General features: G+C 44.2%; 1 protein-coding gene across 8 annotated transcripts in view; it reads left to right on the forward strand.

The window, feature by feature from the left end:
• Nucleotides 1–573: 573 nt before the first annotated feature.
• The window catches only part of NEO1 (neogenin 1), a 107,213-nt gene continuing 93,626 nt past the window's right edge, over nt 574–14,160 (forward strand). For 3 of the 8 annotated variants that reach the window (XM_082198274.1, XM_082198276.1, XM_082198278.1), the window contains exon 1: nt 577–1,146. In XM_082198274.1, the coding sequence (XP_082054400.1) occupies nt 1,002–1,146 (145 nt within the window). In that variant the 5' untranslated portion in view covers nt 577–1,001. Of the gene's footprint in view, nt 1,147–14,160 lie in introns of all 8 variants that reach the window. The other 5 variants (XM_082198279.1, XM_082198280.1, XM_082198273.1 and 2 more) reach the window with 3 other exon arrangements.

Consider the following 14,160-nt stretch of genomic DNA (forward strand, 5'->3'; position numbering starts at 1 on the left):
GGACAGCCGCCTCTGCAAGCCCAGCCACCCCGTCGCAAGGCCCCCTTGAACCCAGCGGCTCCTTTACTTCTGAGTAAACCGACCGGGCGTGCAAGTCCGCCGGGTCTCCGAGCCCTTTTTCTTTTTTAAAGCCCTCCCGTTCCTATTTGCAGCGGAGCCAGGGCGGGTTTTGCATCCCGCTCCCACGCCTCCCGTCGAATCATTCCCCCCCCCCACGTCCTCTCCTTTGCCCCGTTCCATCCCATCCCTCCTTTGGGATGGACGTCGGAAGCGCGACGGGGGAAGCGCCGTGCCGGGTTTTCCTTCTCACTCAACGCACTCGAGGCGGAGTTCGGGAATGTCCGTGAAGGGGGGGGGAGGGGAGAGAGGTGGGAAGTACCAAGGAGCTGCTGCTGCTGCTCCGCGCGACGGCTCGCGTGGCGTGCGGAGGTGCGCGCGCATCCCTCCCCCTCCTCCTCCCGGACTGCCCCACCCCCTTTTTCCTTTCCTTTGGAATTCTGTCAGCTCAGCGTGCGCGCTCGCGACGATGGCCGGAGGCGGCGCGCGGCGGCCGTGTGAGGAGGAGGAGGAGGAGCGGGGAAGGACGGTTGGTCGCGTGAGCGGCGGCGAGTGAGGGGGAGTGGTAGTAGTGGTGGTGGTGGGGCGCGGGGGCGCGCGCGCGCGCGCTGGGCGCTGTTGCTCCTCCTGCTGCTGCTGCCGCCGCAGCGGCGGCCGTGTATGTGTGTGTGCGTGTTTGTGTGAGGAGAGAAGGAAAAAGGAGCCCCGCTCAGAGCCCGGCGCTGGGACCGGCCCGCCATGGAGTAAACCGGAGAACAACGCCGCCGCTGCCGCCGCCTCCTTTTTATTCTTGGGGCGCCTTGGAAGGAGGACCTGTGACTTAGTCGTCTGAGGAGGAGTTGCCACAGCCGCCGCCGCCGCCGCCACTAAGGAGGGAGCCGCCGCCGCCGCCGCCGCCTCCTCCGTCGGCGCTTCTCGCCGGGCTCGGGGCTAGCGGGGGAGCCATGGCGGCGCGGGGAGCCCCTCGGCGGCTCCTCCTCGGCTCCTTCTGGGTGGCGTTTCTCCTCGGGCAGCGCCCGGAGTCGAGCGTCGCCGCCGCCGCCGCCAGGAGCAGCTCTTCGCCTCAGCAGCAGAACCTCCCGCCCGCAGGTGAGAGAGAGAGAGAGAGAGCGAGACCCTCAGGCCGGGAGGGGGGAACGAGCCAGGCAAAAAGAGCCGGGGGGGGGGGAGAGGCTGCGCGCGCCTGGTTTGTGGCTCCCTCCCCCTTTTTAAAAGGCTTTGCGTGTGTGTCCCCCCCACCCCCTCCGTGGTGGGGTGTTTTTTTTTTTTTGAGGGGGGGGGAAGATTTGCCTGTCTGGCATGTTGTGGGCAAGGAGGGCTACTACCGCGTCAAGTTCCAGCTTTTATCAATAAGCGACGGTGTTGCCGAGGGCCATTTCGGTGCTTTTGGGGGGGTGGGGTCTGCGATTTCTTTTTAATGAATAACTTGCGCCGAAAGGGGGCAATTCCCTTCTCTCTCTCTCTCCTCTTACCCCCCCGCCCCCTCCCCGTTCTCAAAAAAGAAAAACACAGCGCGCACACACACGCGCCAACAACAACGGGATCCTGTCCTGCCTGCCTGCCTGTGAGCAAGGGGAGTATTTATAGGGGTGGCTGTGGAGGGTCTGTTGCTGCCGCAGACTGCGAGTGGCCTTGCGCAGCGCGCTAGGAGTGGGCAGTGATTTTTTCCTCCTTTCCCCAGTCCTGCTCCCTGTGCGTTGTTTTTAGTGTGGGTCTTTTGTCGCTGCTAGCTTAATAAAACAAAAAACAAAACCTGGAGATCGAGGCAGCTTTGTATAGGTTGTGTGGCACAAATCTGTTCCTCCTTACTTCACGGCGTGTTTTTCCTCCTCTTTTGTGCTGGGATTTTTGTTTTGCTTTGTTAAAAAGAGGTCAGTTCCACTTGTAAGAGTCTCACACTGTTGGACACGTTTAATGTGCCAGCAGAGGCCACTGCACACCTCCGTAGTAATCAGTTGCTGGTGCCATTTACTACGTTGTACAGGAAGGAGAGGCAGCCACTGCAAAGCCATCCCTTCAATTTGGTATTCATCAATGAATACTTCGCCAGAATTACCCCTCCCCTTTCTCTCTCTGTAGTAATTGAGTTTGGTGAGAGAAATTCTCTTAAAATGAAAGAGCCTCAGGTGTGTTCAAGAAGACAACCAGCCGACTGTCCACAGTGCCCTTCCCCTCGCCCCTCCCTTCTCTCCCCGCCCCCACTAGTGGAAGTGGTGTTGAGTTGTAATACCATAAACATGAAACGTGCTTTAACTTCTGTTGGATTTAGCAGTGTGTACTTATGTCCTGCTTACATCAGTGGGATCCTGTGTGTTTACTTGGAAGCAAATTGCACTGAGCTCCATGGTGCTTATTCCAAACAATCAGCTTGTAGCCTGATTATGCTTCTGGAAAGTTATTAAGCTGGGCCCTTAGGTGGCTGCTTATACTATCATAAATAAGGTACATTAACAGTCTGATTAACATACTGTAACATAGCCATGCATGTATGTAGGTCCATTATTATAGTCATGAACGTCTCTTAAGTAGGTAAAACTGACATTAAGATATTGAGGGGGGAAATCAGCTGGTTGATTTTATTTTTGCTTATTCCAAAAATCTTGAGCTAAAAAGTGTTCTGAAATATACTCCCCACTATTTGTTCGGTTACTGGTGCTAATATGCTGACTTGAATAATTGAAATTGACGCTGCTCATTGGTTTGATTTTCCACCTTTTACATATGTAGGTTTTTTTGTATTACCTTTTCGGTATGCTTTACATTTGTGTTCTGTGGTTGTGGCCAATAGCAAAACAATTGAAAGTGAATCTGAATACTAGTAGTGGAAATGATATATGAGTTTCTAGCAATATTCTTGTGCAGTTGTAAAGTGTATGTGCGCAGGGAAAGTTGACTTAAGAGTAGCTGCTTTTCTGTTTTGCTGGGGGGGGGGGTTGGAATCTTACAATATGTATATGCAATTCAGACTGAGATTCAGTTTGTAAATCGCAGAACATGTGGGCTAATGTGTTACACGTGCTGCCCGTAAAGAACAAAATGAGTTGGGGGTTTTTCCCCAAATGTCTTGGAAAATTACAAATTTCAAAGTATTGATATACTAAACTGGAGTTACTAAAACACCATTTCAGTTTTTGTTAAAAGTGTTATGCCTTATGTGGTGGTTTATCTTAAGGTATTAAGATAAAAAGTGGATTGAAGCATATTTGAAATAAGTTCTGCAGTGGGAAAAGAGATGTGGGTGTAGCTGTATAAGTTAACACCAATTTACGGAAATCTGTTTTTTATAGAATAGAACAGTTTTGTAAGTAGAACATTAAAAATAGGCATTATCATCTATATGCAGTTAATGATGCATGTTTCTGGCTGCTCTGGGAAGTTTCCCAACTCTCAAATCAAGGTGTGAGTCAAAATATGTAAAAAGGCAATGAAATCCCAACAGCCCAACAGTCTATCCTATGCTCAGCTTGGTTACTATGTTCTGCTTTGCCTCTGTTATGAAATAGACTTCATGTTTCAAGCTTTGACTATTTGGATAAATGTCACACTTCTATAAGTTCTTGATGTATCTTTGACTATGTCATCCCCAATAGTCAAAATTTTGGGTATCATAGGACTATCTTCACCAAACAATTTCTACACAGTTTGTCATTAACATGCTATTAGTGTGCTGCAATAAATATTTAAAATAGGCTCCTGTGGAACTCCTCACATCAACCTGTGGAAGGGGCTACTGCTGTGCTTCTGCATGAGTCACTGTCTTGGGTGTCTTTTCTTCCATTGAGGTTCCCTGGTGGGGGACAGTTTTGTTGTATATTTTCTTTAGCAGGGAAGAAACTCGTTGTTTCTGCTGTAGCAGAATTACCTGCTCTTGGAGGTGGGCTGTCTGACTCATAAGTGGCTACTCTGAGCTTAGCTTCTTTCAGTTTGGGCACACAGCCAGATACCTGCCATGAAGAGATACTGGGTGGTGGACTCTTCTGATGGTGGGTAATTCTTACTCTAGACATACTCGGAGTAAACCTTTTCCCTGTATGTGTGCCTTGACTTATAATTTAGGGAGGGGGAAGTATGTGTTGGCTACCAGAAGTTTCGACATCCCATTATTTAGGGTTACCCTTTGAATTCCCAATTTTTAAGGAGAATCTAAAAAGGAGACCTCAGTAATAATCTGATTGTTTTAGACTATGCCTTATCCAATATCACAATTTTAGTAATTGAATGGTAGAATAGGCATTTTGAGTTATCCTTCATGTTCATCATTTTGAACAGAGATGTACGGGTGTCTCCTGTGTTAGAAATTTGGGGTGCTCTTGTCCTCTGCCAATAGGGCAATATGGGAGGGATGGGTTATGCATGGAGGTCAGTGTTTCCCAGAGCCAAGCCACCCCAGATGGTTTTCCTTGTTCTTTGGTAGTGTCAGTGAAGCAGAAGTGGATAGAAGATAGGTGAAAGAACTCTCCTCACACATTCATCACTGTAGCTGTTGCCTTTATAGCAAAGAGACACTACTTGAAATTCCCCAGGTGCCAGGCATGTTTTGTGACTAGCACAGGTCCGATTGCGACCATGGGGAGATCTCTGGTTGCCAGGTTGGCAACTGACATCTCCATCTGGTTGGCCCCTCCAGCCTTAAGTAGGTAAGCAGAAGAGCTTATTCCTTGCATTTATATTCCACCTTGTACTCCAAGGAGTACATGGTTCACCCCCTTCTCAAGTTAATCCCTACAACAACCCTATGAGGTAGATTAAGAGGCTGTCACTGGCACAAGGTCACCCAGTGAGCGTCATGACTGAAGTGGGGATTTGAACCCTGATCTCCCAGCTTAGTCTAACACACTAACCGCTACACCACACTGGCTTCCAAGAGTACAGTGGTACCTCAGGTTACATACGCTTCAGGTTACAGACTCCGCTAACCCAGAAATAGTGCTTCAGGTTAAGAACTTTGCTTCAGGATGAGAACAGAAATTGTGCTCTGGCGGCACGGCAGCAGCAGGAGGCCCCATTAGCTAAAGTGGTGCTTCAGGTTAAGAACAGTTTCAGGTTAAGAACGGACCTCCGGAACGAATTAAGTACTTAACCTGAGGTACTACTGTACTTCTGTTATGGGGCAGCTATATAAATTACCATATTTTTCCATATATAAGACTAGGTTTTTCCCCTAAAAAAAAATGCCAAAAAGTAGGGTGCGTCCTATACACAGATAGTGTCTTCCCCCATTTTCTTAAATCTGAGTCCCCCAAAATAGGGGGCGTCTTATACATGGGGGCGTCTTTTGGACGAAAAAATATGGTGAAAGGGTAAATACATATGGAGAAAGCAAAATTTCACTTAGAGAAGGATCTGAAATATTTTACTTGAAGCTTGAATTTGTTTTTTTCTGGATTGTTTTATTTGATGTTTTGATGTGTTGTAAACCGCTTTGTGATTTATTTATTTTTAAGTGTAAGTGCTATAGAAATGAAATAAATAATAATAACAAATTCCATTGGGGAAAAATGGGGCCTAGATATTCCGTTATGGTGACCACAACCTAGATTTAAGGTGCCATTTGGCGATTAGCTTATATAGTTGACTTTCTAAGACTGCAGAGAAAGCAAAATGAGCAATGGATGAGGTGAATGGGATAGTGGTGTGGAAGTTAGATGAAGCTGCCCAAAGTGGCTGGAGCAACCCTGTCAGATGGGTGCGGTATGTATATCATTAAGAATAAGAATAAGAATTAGAACTCTCTTTTCCTCCCCCACCTGTCAAGAAATCAATTCCAAACTTTGTCACACTCTTGTGTGACTGTGAAACATGGGTGAGGTTGTCCAGAAGCTACAATTAGGGTGAAACATGTCCTTAAACTCTGACACTGAGTGGCCTAACCTTTGCTGATGTGACTCTGCAAGATGTGAGCCTTCCAGGAATCTGTCACACGTGCAGACATTTTGCTAGTCTATATTAAAAAAGCTAGTTTGAAGTACCGGTAGTTACACACCTACGATGTTCTGTATCACAGTTTAAACAAGAAGCAGAATCCAGGACAGGGCTATGCAGATTTGGGACTTGGTTGGAAGGGGTAATGTATACATTTTCTTCACTAACAATGTTTGAGTGATCAGGGCAAGGGGAATGCTCCTTCAGAAGACCATGTTGGTTTGTGGGAACAAAGAATAAGGTGAGATTTGAAGATGCAGATCTGCCACTGTTCTGTGCTCTGCCTTAAGCAATGCCCTTCGTGGTTGCTAAGAAAAGGATGGGAATTCATTATTGTTCCCTTGCATCCTGGTGGGATTTTTTAGCACACTTCTTACTGAGTTAATTCCCAGTAGTTTTTCCCAATCTCCCAAATTAGTTATGCCTTAATAGTTAAGAGATCTTGAGGTGTACTCTTGCTTTGTCATGTTAAACACCTCAGTGAGCCATAGGCATTTGGGTGGGTGAGAGTAGCCCATGAAAGGCAGCCTACTCCTAGTTAAGAGCAATAGGCTATGCAGTTTTGCCTAAATCATAAATTACATCTTTTTCAGCTGTTGCATCAGATGAGTTTATTTCTGGGCACACAAGCATCAAATGTTTAATCACTTTGAGGTGTGCTAAGTACCCCAAAGGGGACGCGGGTGGCGCTGTGGGCTAAAGCCTCAGCGCCTAGGGCTTGCCGATCGAAAGGTCGGCGGTTCGAATCCCCGCGGCGGGGTGCGCTCCCGCTGCTCGGTCCCAGCGCCTGCCAACCTAGCAGTTCGAAAGCACCCCCGGGGGCAAGTAGATAAATAGGTACCGCTTACCAGCGGGAAGGTAAACGGCGTTCCGTGTGCGGCTCTGGCTCGCCAGAGCAGCGTTGTCACGCTGGCCACGTGACCCGGAAGTGTCTCCGGACAGCGCTGGCCCCCGGCCAATAAATGTGAGATGGGCGCACTAACCCCAGAGTCTGGCAAGACTGGCCCGTTTGGGCAGGGGTACCTTTACCTTTACCTTTAAGTACCCCAAAATACCATTCGGTTAAATCATAAGGTGATGCAGAAAATAAAAAATCTGGCTCAATTAGAAATTCTTTTCACATCAAAAGGCCCTTTAAGATGGTAGACTTCAACCTATTTCTAACAAAATGAAATACAAATGCAACAAACAAACACTCTGAGAAAATCTTTTTCTCATTATAATAACCATGTAAATTAAAATGGTATATCAGTTTCAGTAAAGAAGCTGTATGTATTGATCACCACATGGCTTTTCGCCATTTTGTTTTTGCTGATTCAGCCTAGCCAATTTGGGATCACACAATGCATGTGACTGTTGGTGCCTTGTAACCAGTTAGGTTTAGTTATGTGCTGACACCACTAGGTTCACATGAAGACTGTGTTTCCATTACTAATTACATGGGTAATCCAGGGTTGTTTTCTGAGCAGTGTTCAGCCCATTTGCACTGTTTCCTGAAAAATAGCCAAAAGGGGCCCCCTCTTTTCAAATCTGAGCAAGCTTTTCATGAAGCTGCCCTCCGCCTTCTCCAGTTTTGGCTCAGCGCTAGTGTCTAGCACTGCATACAACAAACCATTCTGCTCATTAGGACTCTTTCCAGCTTCACTAGAAAATCTTCCTATAAACTTTTTTCACAATTTCTGAAGCATAACTAGACATCTTTCACATGAGCATGCAATGAATCTTAGTAGACTAAAGAAACCCCAATAGTCCGTAAAATGCAATATTTCCATGACAACTGACAGGATTTGGTACAGATGCTTTAAATGAAATGTACCCCTTTAAATGAATCCTTTTGGTTATCCTGAAGCAAGTATTCCAAATTCTTCATTGTTGTTTGTTGATAAGCATGAAAAGAGGCCACTAGGTTGTGAAATCACTCAAGTTGCATTAATACATTAATGAGAGCTGTTGCTTGTATGGTCAAAGTGTGTCTTTTTGCAGTTGTGAGGTCATGTGTAACCATTAGATGTGTCTAATATCCAGCTGTGATATATTTCATAGTTTCTGTTCTTTCTGTAATATCCAGGGATATTGGAGGGAAGAATACTGAGGTAGGGGCTTGATCCTTTGCTGCTATGAAAAGGAATGACTTCTAAATTACATGCTGTTAATGGGGAGCAGTGACATGATGAGTGACATCATGAATCTTAGTTACAGGTAGGTAGCCGTGTTGGTCTGCTGTAGTTGAAACAAAATAAAAAAATTCCTTCCAGTAGCACCTTAGAGACCAACTAAGTTTGTTACAGTGGTGCCCCGCAAGACGAATGCCTCGCAAGACAGAAAACCCGCTAGATGAAAGGGTTTTCCGTTTTTGAGCTGCTTTGCAAGACGATTTTCCCTATGGGCTTGCTTTGCAAGACGAAAACGTCTTGCGAGTGTTCCGATTTTTCCCTGCTTCCCCCCTTTTTCTAAGCCGCTAAGCCACTAATAGCCTTTTAGCCGCTAAACCGCTAAGCCTTTAATAGCCGCTAAACCGCTAATAGCGCTAATCCGCTAATAGGGTTGCTTCGCAAGATAAAAAAACGCAAGACGAAGAGACTTGCGGAACGGATTAATTTCGTCTTGCGAGGCACCACTGTATTGGTATGAGCTTTTGTGTGCATCCAGGTGCTACTGGAAGGATTTTTGTTGTTGTTGCTGTTTTAATGATGAGTCTTGCAACTTGCTGGTGTAAATTTGAGTGAAACAAACTTACATTTGAACCATTGAAGGGGCATTAGAGGTATGGTCAATATATTTAATTCTAGTGGAGCTTTGCCCAGTCTAGTGGCTTCAAATGCTTATCTCCTTTTGTTTGAAAATAGGGCAGATGTTTTTACTGGAGGGTCACCCCCACTATTAATGCTGTACAATACAAAAAATATTATGAAATACATTTTTCATACCCATGGCTACTCCAAAAACTGAAGTTGTCAAAATGTCCTGTGATATTCTGTGATATTCTGTCAGTAGCCATGCTGAAGGGAGCTCTTCAGATCTTCTGCATTGTATTTTGCAGGCAAGAAAAGAGGAAGTGATATAGCAGCACTGATTAGTGGGCATACCAATATATTCTCCAGCTCCATAAAGGTTGCTCCCAGGCAGAGCAGAGATAATAGCTATAGTAGGTGCTGTAGAACATTAATCTTGGGACCTGAGGCAACAGAACTATACTACCAGGACAGGGAAAGCCCCTGCCTGAGGAAATGCTTGTGTGAGACAAGCTCACGCCTCATAGCTACCAATGAAAAGATAGGATGTGGGGAAGCAGTCTCCAATTCAGTGTTTGTCCTCGTTACTGTGATGGGATTCTTGTGGATTGTTGCCAAGTTCATGTTGTGCCCTCTGAAGTGGCAAAGAAAGGAGGATTGCGGGGGGAAGACCCCCGGAATCTACTGACGGTCTCATTTCATCAGGATTTGTCTTCTTTCTGATTTAAAATATCAGTTCTATCTAAAATTCTTTGAAATGTGCTGCAGCTGAAGCAAGGATTGTCTATTCAGGACATAATGACCTTTGCACATTGACATACCCTTTATGGCCATCCTGAGCTGAAGATGCTTTGCAGCTTTTTTATTGAGTTGATGACTGCACTTATATGCACACAATATAATATAATGTATTTGTTTAATTTATTTTCTAGCTCTTTTTAAGAAGCTCATGGTAGCATACATGGTTCTCCTCTTCCCCATTTTATTCTCACAACAGCCCCGTGAGGCAGCTTAGGCTGAGAGATAGTGATTGGCCTGAGATCACCCAGTAAGCTTCATGGCTGAATGAGAATTTCAACCCTGGTATACCAATACTCTAACCACTACCCCATATTGGTTCAAGCTGCCTTTGAGTAGCCTGATTCTTTTTCTCATTGGATTAGTTTCTGTGATTTGGATGAAGTCCGAATTTTGTAATTACTGTATGGCACATTAGCACCTCTCAAGAATATGCTTCAGAAAACAAGATTCCTGGGAGAGACCTTCCTTGCATAGAATAAAAGCTACATCCTATACATGAGTGGTTATGTCCAGGAAAGGTTTGCTTCTCACATAGACTTTTCTTCATATGTTGAACTCCTATCTATATTTTTATAGTGAGACTCCACTTCCATCTATGTTTCACTTACATAATGTGAAATAGTATTGCTTTCAGGAGCTAGGGAAGATTTCCTACTTAATCTGAAGATTCAGGCTGACAATTTTATGATATTCACTGACTATATTGCTATTCAACTTTCATTGAATATTTTTTTCAATTGTAAAACCCATATGTCTCCAAAATACTGAGGAATGTATGTCCCTGGTCTTACACCCAAAATTTCTTACTCTGTTCATCCAAGTTGAAGCTTTTCTGTTAGTTTCTTATATTCAGATCTGCAGAAATGATGATAGGAAACCTTTCATATGAAGCCAGTGATATGGATTCTAGTGAGCATAGGTTCATCCTTCCAAAGTTTCATATTACCTTTCTGATTCTTTTCCCCAATATACTATTCTACAATGATGCTGTGCCTGTTGTAAATTTCTGATGCATGATGAAAATAACACTGTGTAAGACTCCACATCCCTGAATATATTTCATATAATATAGTAGATGGAATTGCCTTATTTGATGACAAGATGCTGATGAACAATTGAAAAAATTGATGGTTTAAGATCTGCGATGGCAAGATTTGAAGTGTAAAGTTTTGAAGTCATCCAAGAAGGCAACAGTACTAGGAACAGTTTGATGGTATGTGGAAATACAATATACTCAAATTTTATATTGTATCACCAGGATATTGTGCCAGACCTATCTGTGAAATGTCTCTTCTCTGGATAAAGGGTGAATAATTTTATCTTCCTGAACAAACAATCTCAAGACCACTTTCTGTGTTAATAAACTTTCCAGGTAATTAAGTGGTTTGGTTTTTATATCTAGAAAATGCTGTTTTTACAAACCAGTTGGCATATATAATAATGATGGGCACACTCCCATGGCCAATTTGAAATTGGTCTGCTAAAAGCAAACCAAGATGTTCACTGGCTCTTCTCTATTTATGATGCCTCTAGCCTCTTGATGCCCTGCCCTGAAGGTGTTAATGGGAGAGGAGAGGGACCTAGGGGCCATATTGCATCTTAAACCCTCCCCACCTGATTATTATTTGCACTCCCTCCCCCCCCAGTAATTCCAGAGGTGGAAGTTGTGTGGAGGGGTGCAATCTCCAAATATGCTCTTGTGACTGAGGCATTATGGGAAATCTTTCCTGTCACTGATTGAACCCTCCCTACCGTTGCTTTCACCCCCTCAGATATATCAAAGAATATTGTGGTTAGGGTCCACACTGTGACAAGGAAAACAGGGGGTGAAAGTTTACATCACTGGGAAAGGCAATTACATCACCAGTGTCCAGAGTTTGCCTTATGCATACTCCAGGATGGGACATGAATAAAATTGCTGTCCCCTAATGGGTAGACACATGTTGACTTCACTCTGATATTGCCTGGGACATGATTTTCATAAAAATGCTGGGATGGTGGAGAGAGCTTAGGTTCAGATGTAGTGATTTATTGAAAGGCACACAACTCTCATGTTTGCTGCTCCTGAGGCCTATTGGATATGAATACAATAGCATTCTCCTCACTTGTGATTCTCATTAATTGGCATTGGAGGCATAATGCTTTTGACACTGAAGGTACTACATAGACATAATGGCTGAAAGTAATTGATAGCCTTATCATTCATTAATATGTCTAATCCTCTTTTATAGCTATTGAAATCAGTGACCATCAATACATCTTGTGCTAGTGAACTGTGTAGTAACTGTGTAGTGAGTGAAGACGTACTTTTTCTGTCTGAATTGTCCCAACATTTTGCTTCATTAGATGGCCTTGGCTTTTAGTATTACGAGAAAGGGAGGAACCTATCTCTATCCCCTTTCTGCACACCTTGCATGATCTTATACAGCTCTGTGGTGTCTACCCTTATTCATCTTTTTTCCTAAACTAAAAAGCCCCAAATGTTGTAACCTTTCTTCATAGGGGAGCTGCTGCCCTATCGTATTATTTTTGAGGTGAGGCAACCAGACCTGTACACTGTTGTATTGTGGTCATGACATCTAACACAAAGTTCAGCCACCATGTGTAGGCTGTTTGGGAGACCGACTTGAACTTTTCATCTATTCTTGTCAGTGTTTGAATTTAGCAGTGCTCCAGGTGCCTGTGACTAAGAGTTCCCTGATTGTGAGCACCTCCAGAAGTATAGTTGCAGTATGTGGTGCCTGACTGAGACACAGTCTTCACTTCTCATTTCCCTCTGTGGCTCCCTAGTTTCTTGCTCAGTCACAAGAGCAAATTCAAAATTGTGGGGTGCACCATAGATTTGTATAATGGCATGATATTGGCAACTATTATATTTAATCATTTCCTAGGCCAGATGCTATCAGCTGGATGAGAGTTTCATGCCGTGGCCCTCCATTAAAACGATTTTCATCTGTGCCCCCTTGGAATATCCTGGGGGCCCCCAGGAGGGCATATGGCCCCCGGTTGGGAAATGCTGGTATAGAAGTTAGAATGTCTGTAGGACTAGGACCTAAGAGATCAGGGTTCAAAATCCCACTCAGACATGAAGTTCACTGGGTGTTACTGTCCTTTACATGACTAAACTTAAGTCCCACTGTGGTCTTTGTATGGCCTGTTTTGCTATGGCTGGTTATAGCCCTCCAAATACCTCAAAATGCAAAAAGAACCAAATGATTTCACTTTTCACTGCAATTTCACTTTTCCTCATTTTAATTTGGAGGGGAAAAAGACTCTATGTGTTTTCTCTTGAACTCTCTATTTTGTGAATTAGATTTTTTCATATGCTGTGGTGCAAAATTGAATTGTTAAAATAGTTGTGGATGTAGAATTAGTTGAATGTTTACTATTTAATTTGTCATATTGTCTTAATAATTGTTTTTTAAAATAATTGTAAAAGGATAGGTGACTTGCTGGCATACAAAGTGAAAATCAAACTTGGTGTGATAAACAAAAATACCATGAAATTTTTAAAAAATCAAAGCTCAGCACTTTTAAAAGTCCAATTTACTGTAGTTGGATACATTTTAGAGCATGTTTAGCTACTGTTGGATTCAGTGGGACTTAAAAGTGCTTGAATTGGCTAGATCATGCTCTTAGACTTCCCAAAACTGAGCAACCTCCTTATTCTGTTTCCAATATATTCATTTCATTTATACTCCATGTTCTAGCTGACGTATATTTGAGGCCTCAGTAGGGATCTGGCAAGTGGTTTGCAGTGTGGTTTGGGCTATAAAAGAAATCCCATGTCTTGAATGGAAGTGATTGCAGCTGAAGAGACTTTTTTCCTTGGGGGATGAGGTAACTTTACGCTGGTTGTGTGAAGTTTAGTGGATAGAAACCAAAGTATATGTTAATTGTTGATAAATTTCTTTTAATTTTGTATCCATGAATATAACTTGATCTGAGCTTAGGAAATTACAGTGTGATCACAATTTACACACATCTAACATGTCTAGTTTCAACTTAATGCAGTCTGGAGCTCTCAAATTTGCTTACTGGGTTCTAAGAGCCTTGCAGGAACTTGGATGGTCCTGTAAAATCTTGTGAGAGCCTCCTGGAGCCCAGTTGAGAGCATTGCAGAGCCCAGTAAGCTAGGCAGAGGGCTTAAGAAGAAGAAGAAGAGTTTGGATTTGATATCCCGCCTTTCACTCCCTTTAAGGAGTCTCAAAGCGGCTAACATTCTCCTTTCCCTTCCTCCCCCACAACAAACACTCTGTGAGGTGAGTGGGGCTGAGAGACTTCAAAGAAGTGTGACTGGCCCAAGGTCACCCAGCAGCTGCATGTGGAGGAGCGGAGACGCGAACCCGGTTCCCCAGATTACGAGACTACCGCTCTTAACCACTACACCACACTGGCTCTTAAAAGCTCTTCTGCTTGCTTTGGGTGGGGCGGGGCATGGCCCACTTGGCACACAGCTTCGAAAAGGGGGAAAATGCTCACACAGGCGGGTCAAAGAGAGTGGTTTGAGTATATGTGTTTTTGTATATACATGCCATCTCTGGAACGTAACCCCCTCTGGAAGACATGATCGTATTGCATTTGTATGATAGAAGCAATCCTTTAGCCCAGGGGTTGTCAACCTGGTCCTTACCACCCACTAGTGGGT

The sequence above is a fragment of the Podarcis vaucheri genome (genome assembly GCF_965113315.1).
Source record: "Podarcis vaucheri genome assembly, chromosome: 14".
In the NCBI taxonomy this organism is placed as follows: Eukaryota; Metazoa; Chordata; class Lepidosauria; order Squamata; family Lacertidae; genus Podarcis; species Podarcis vaucheri.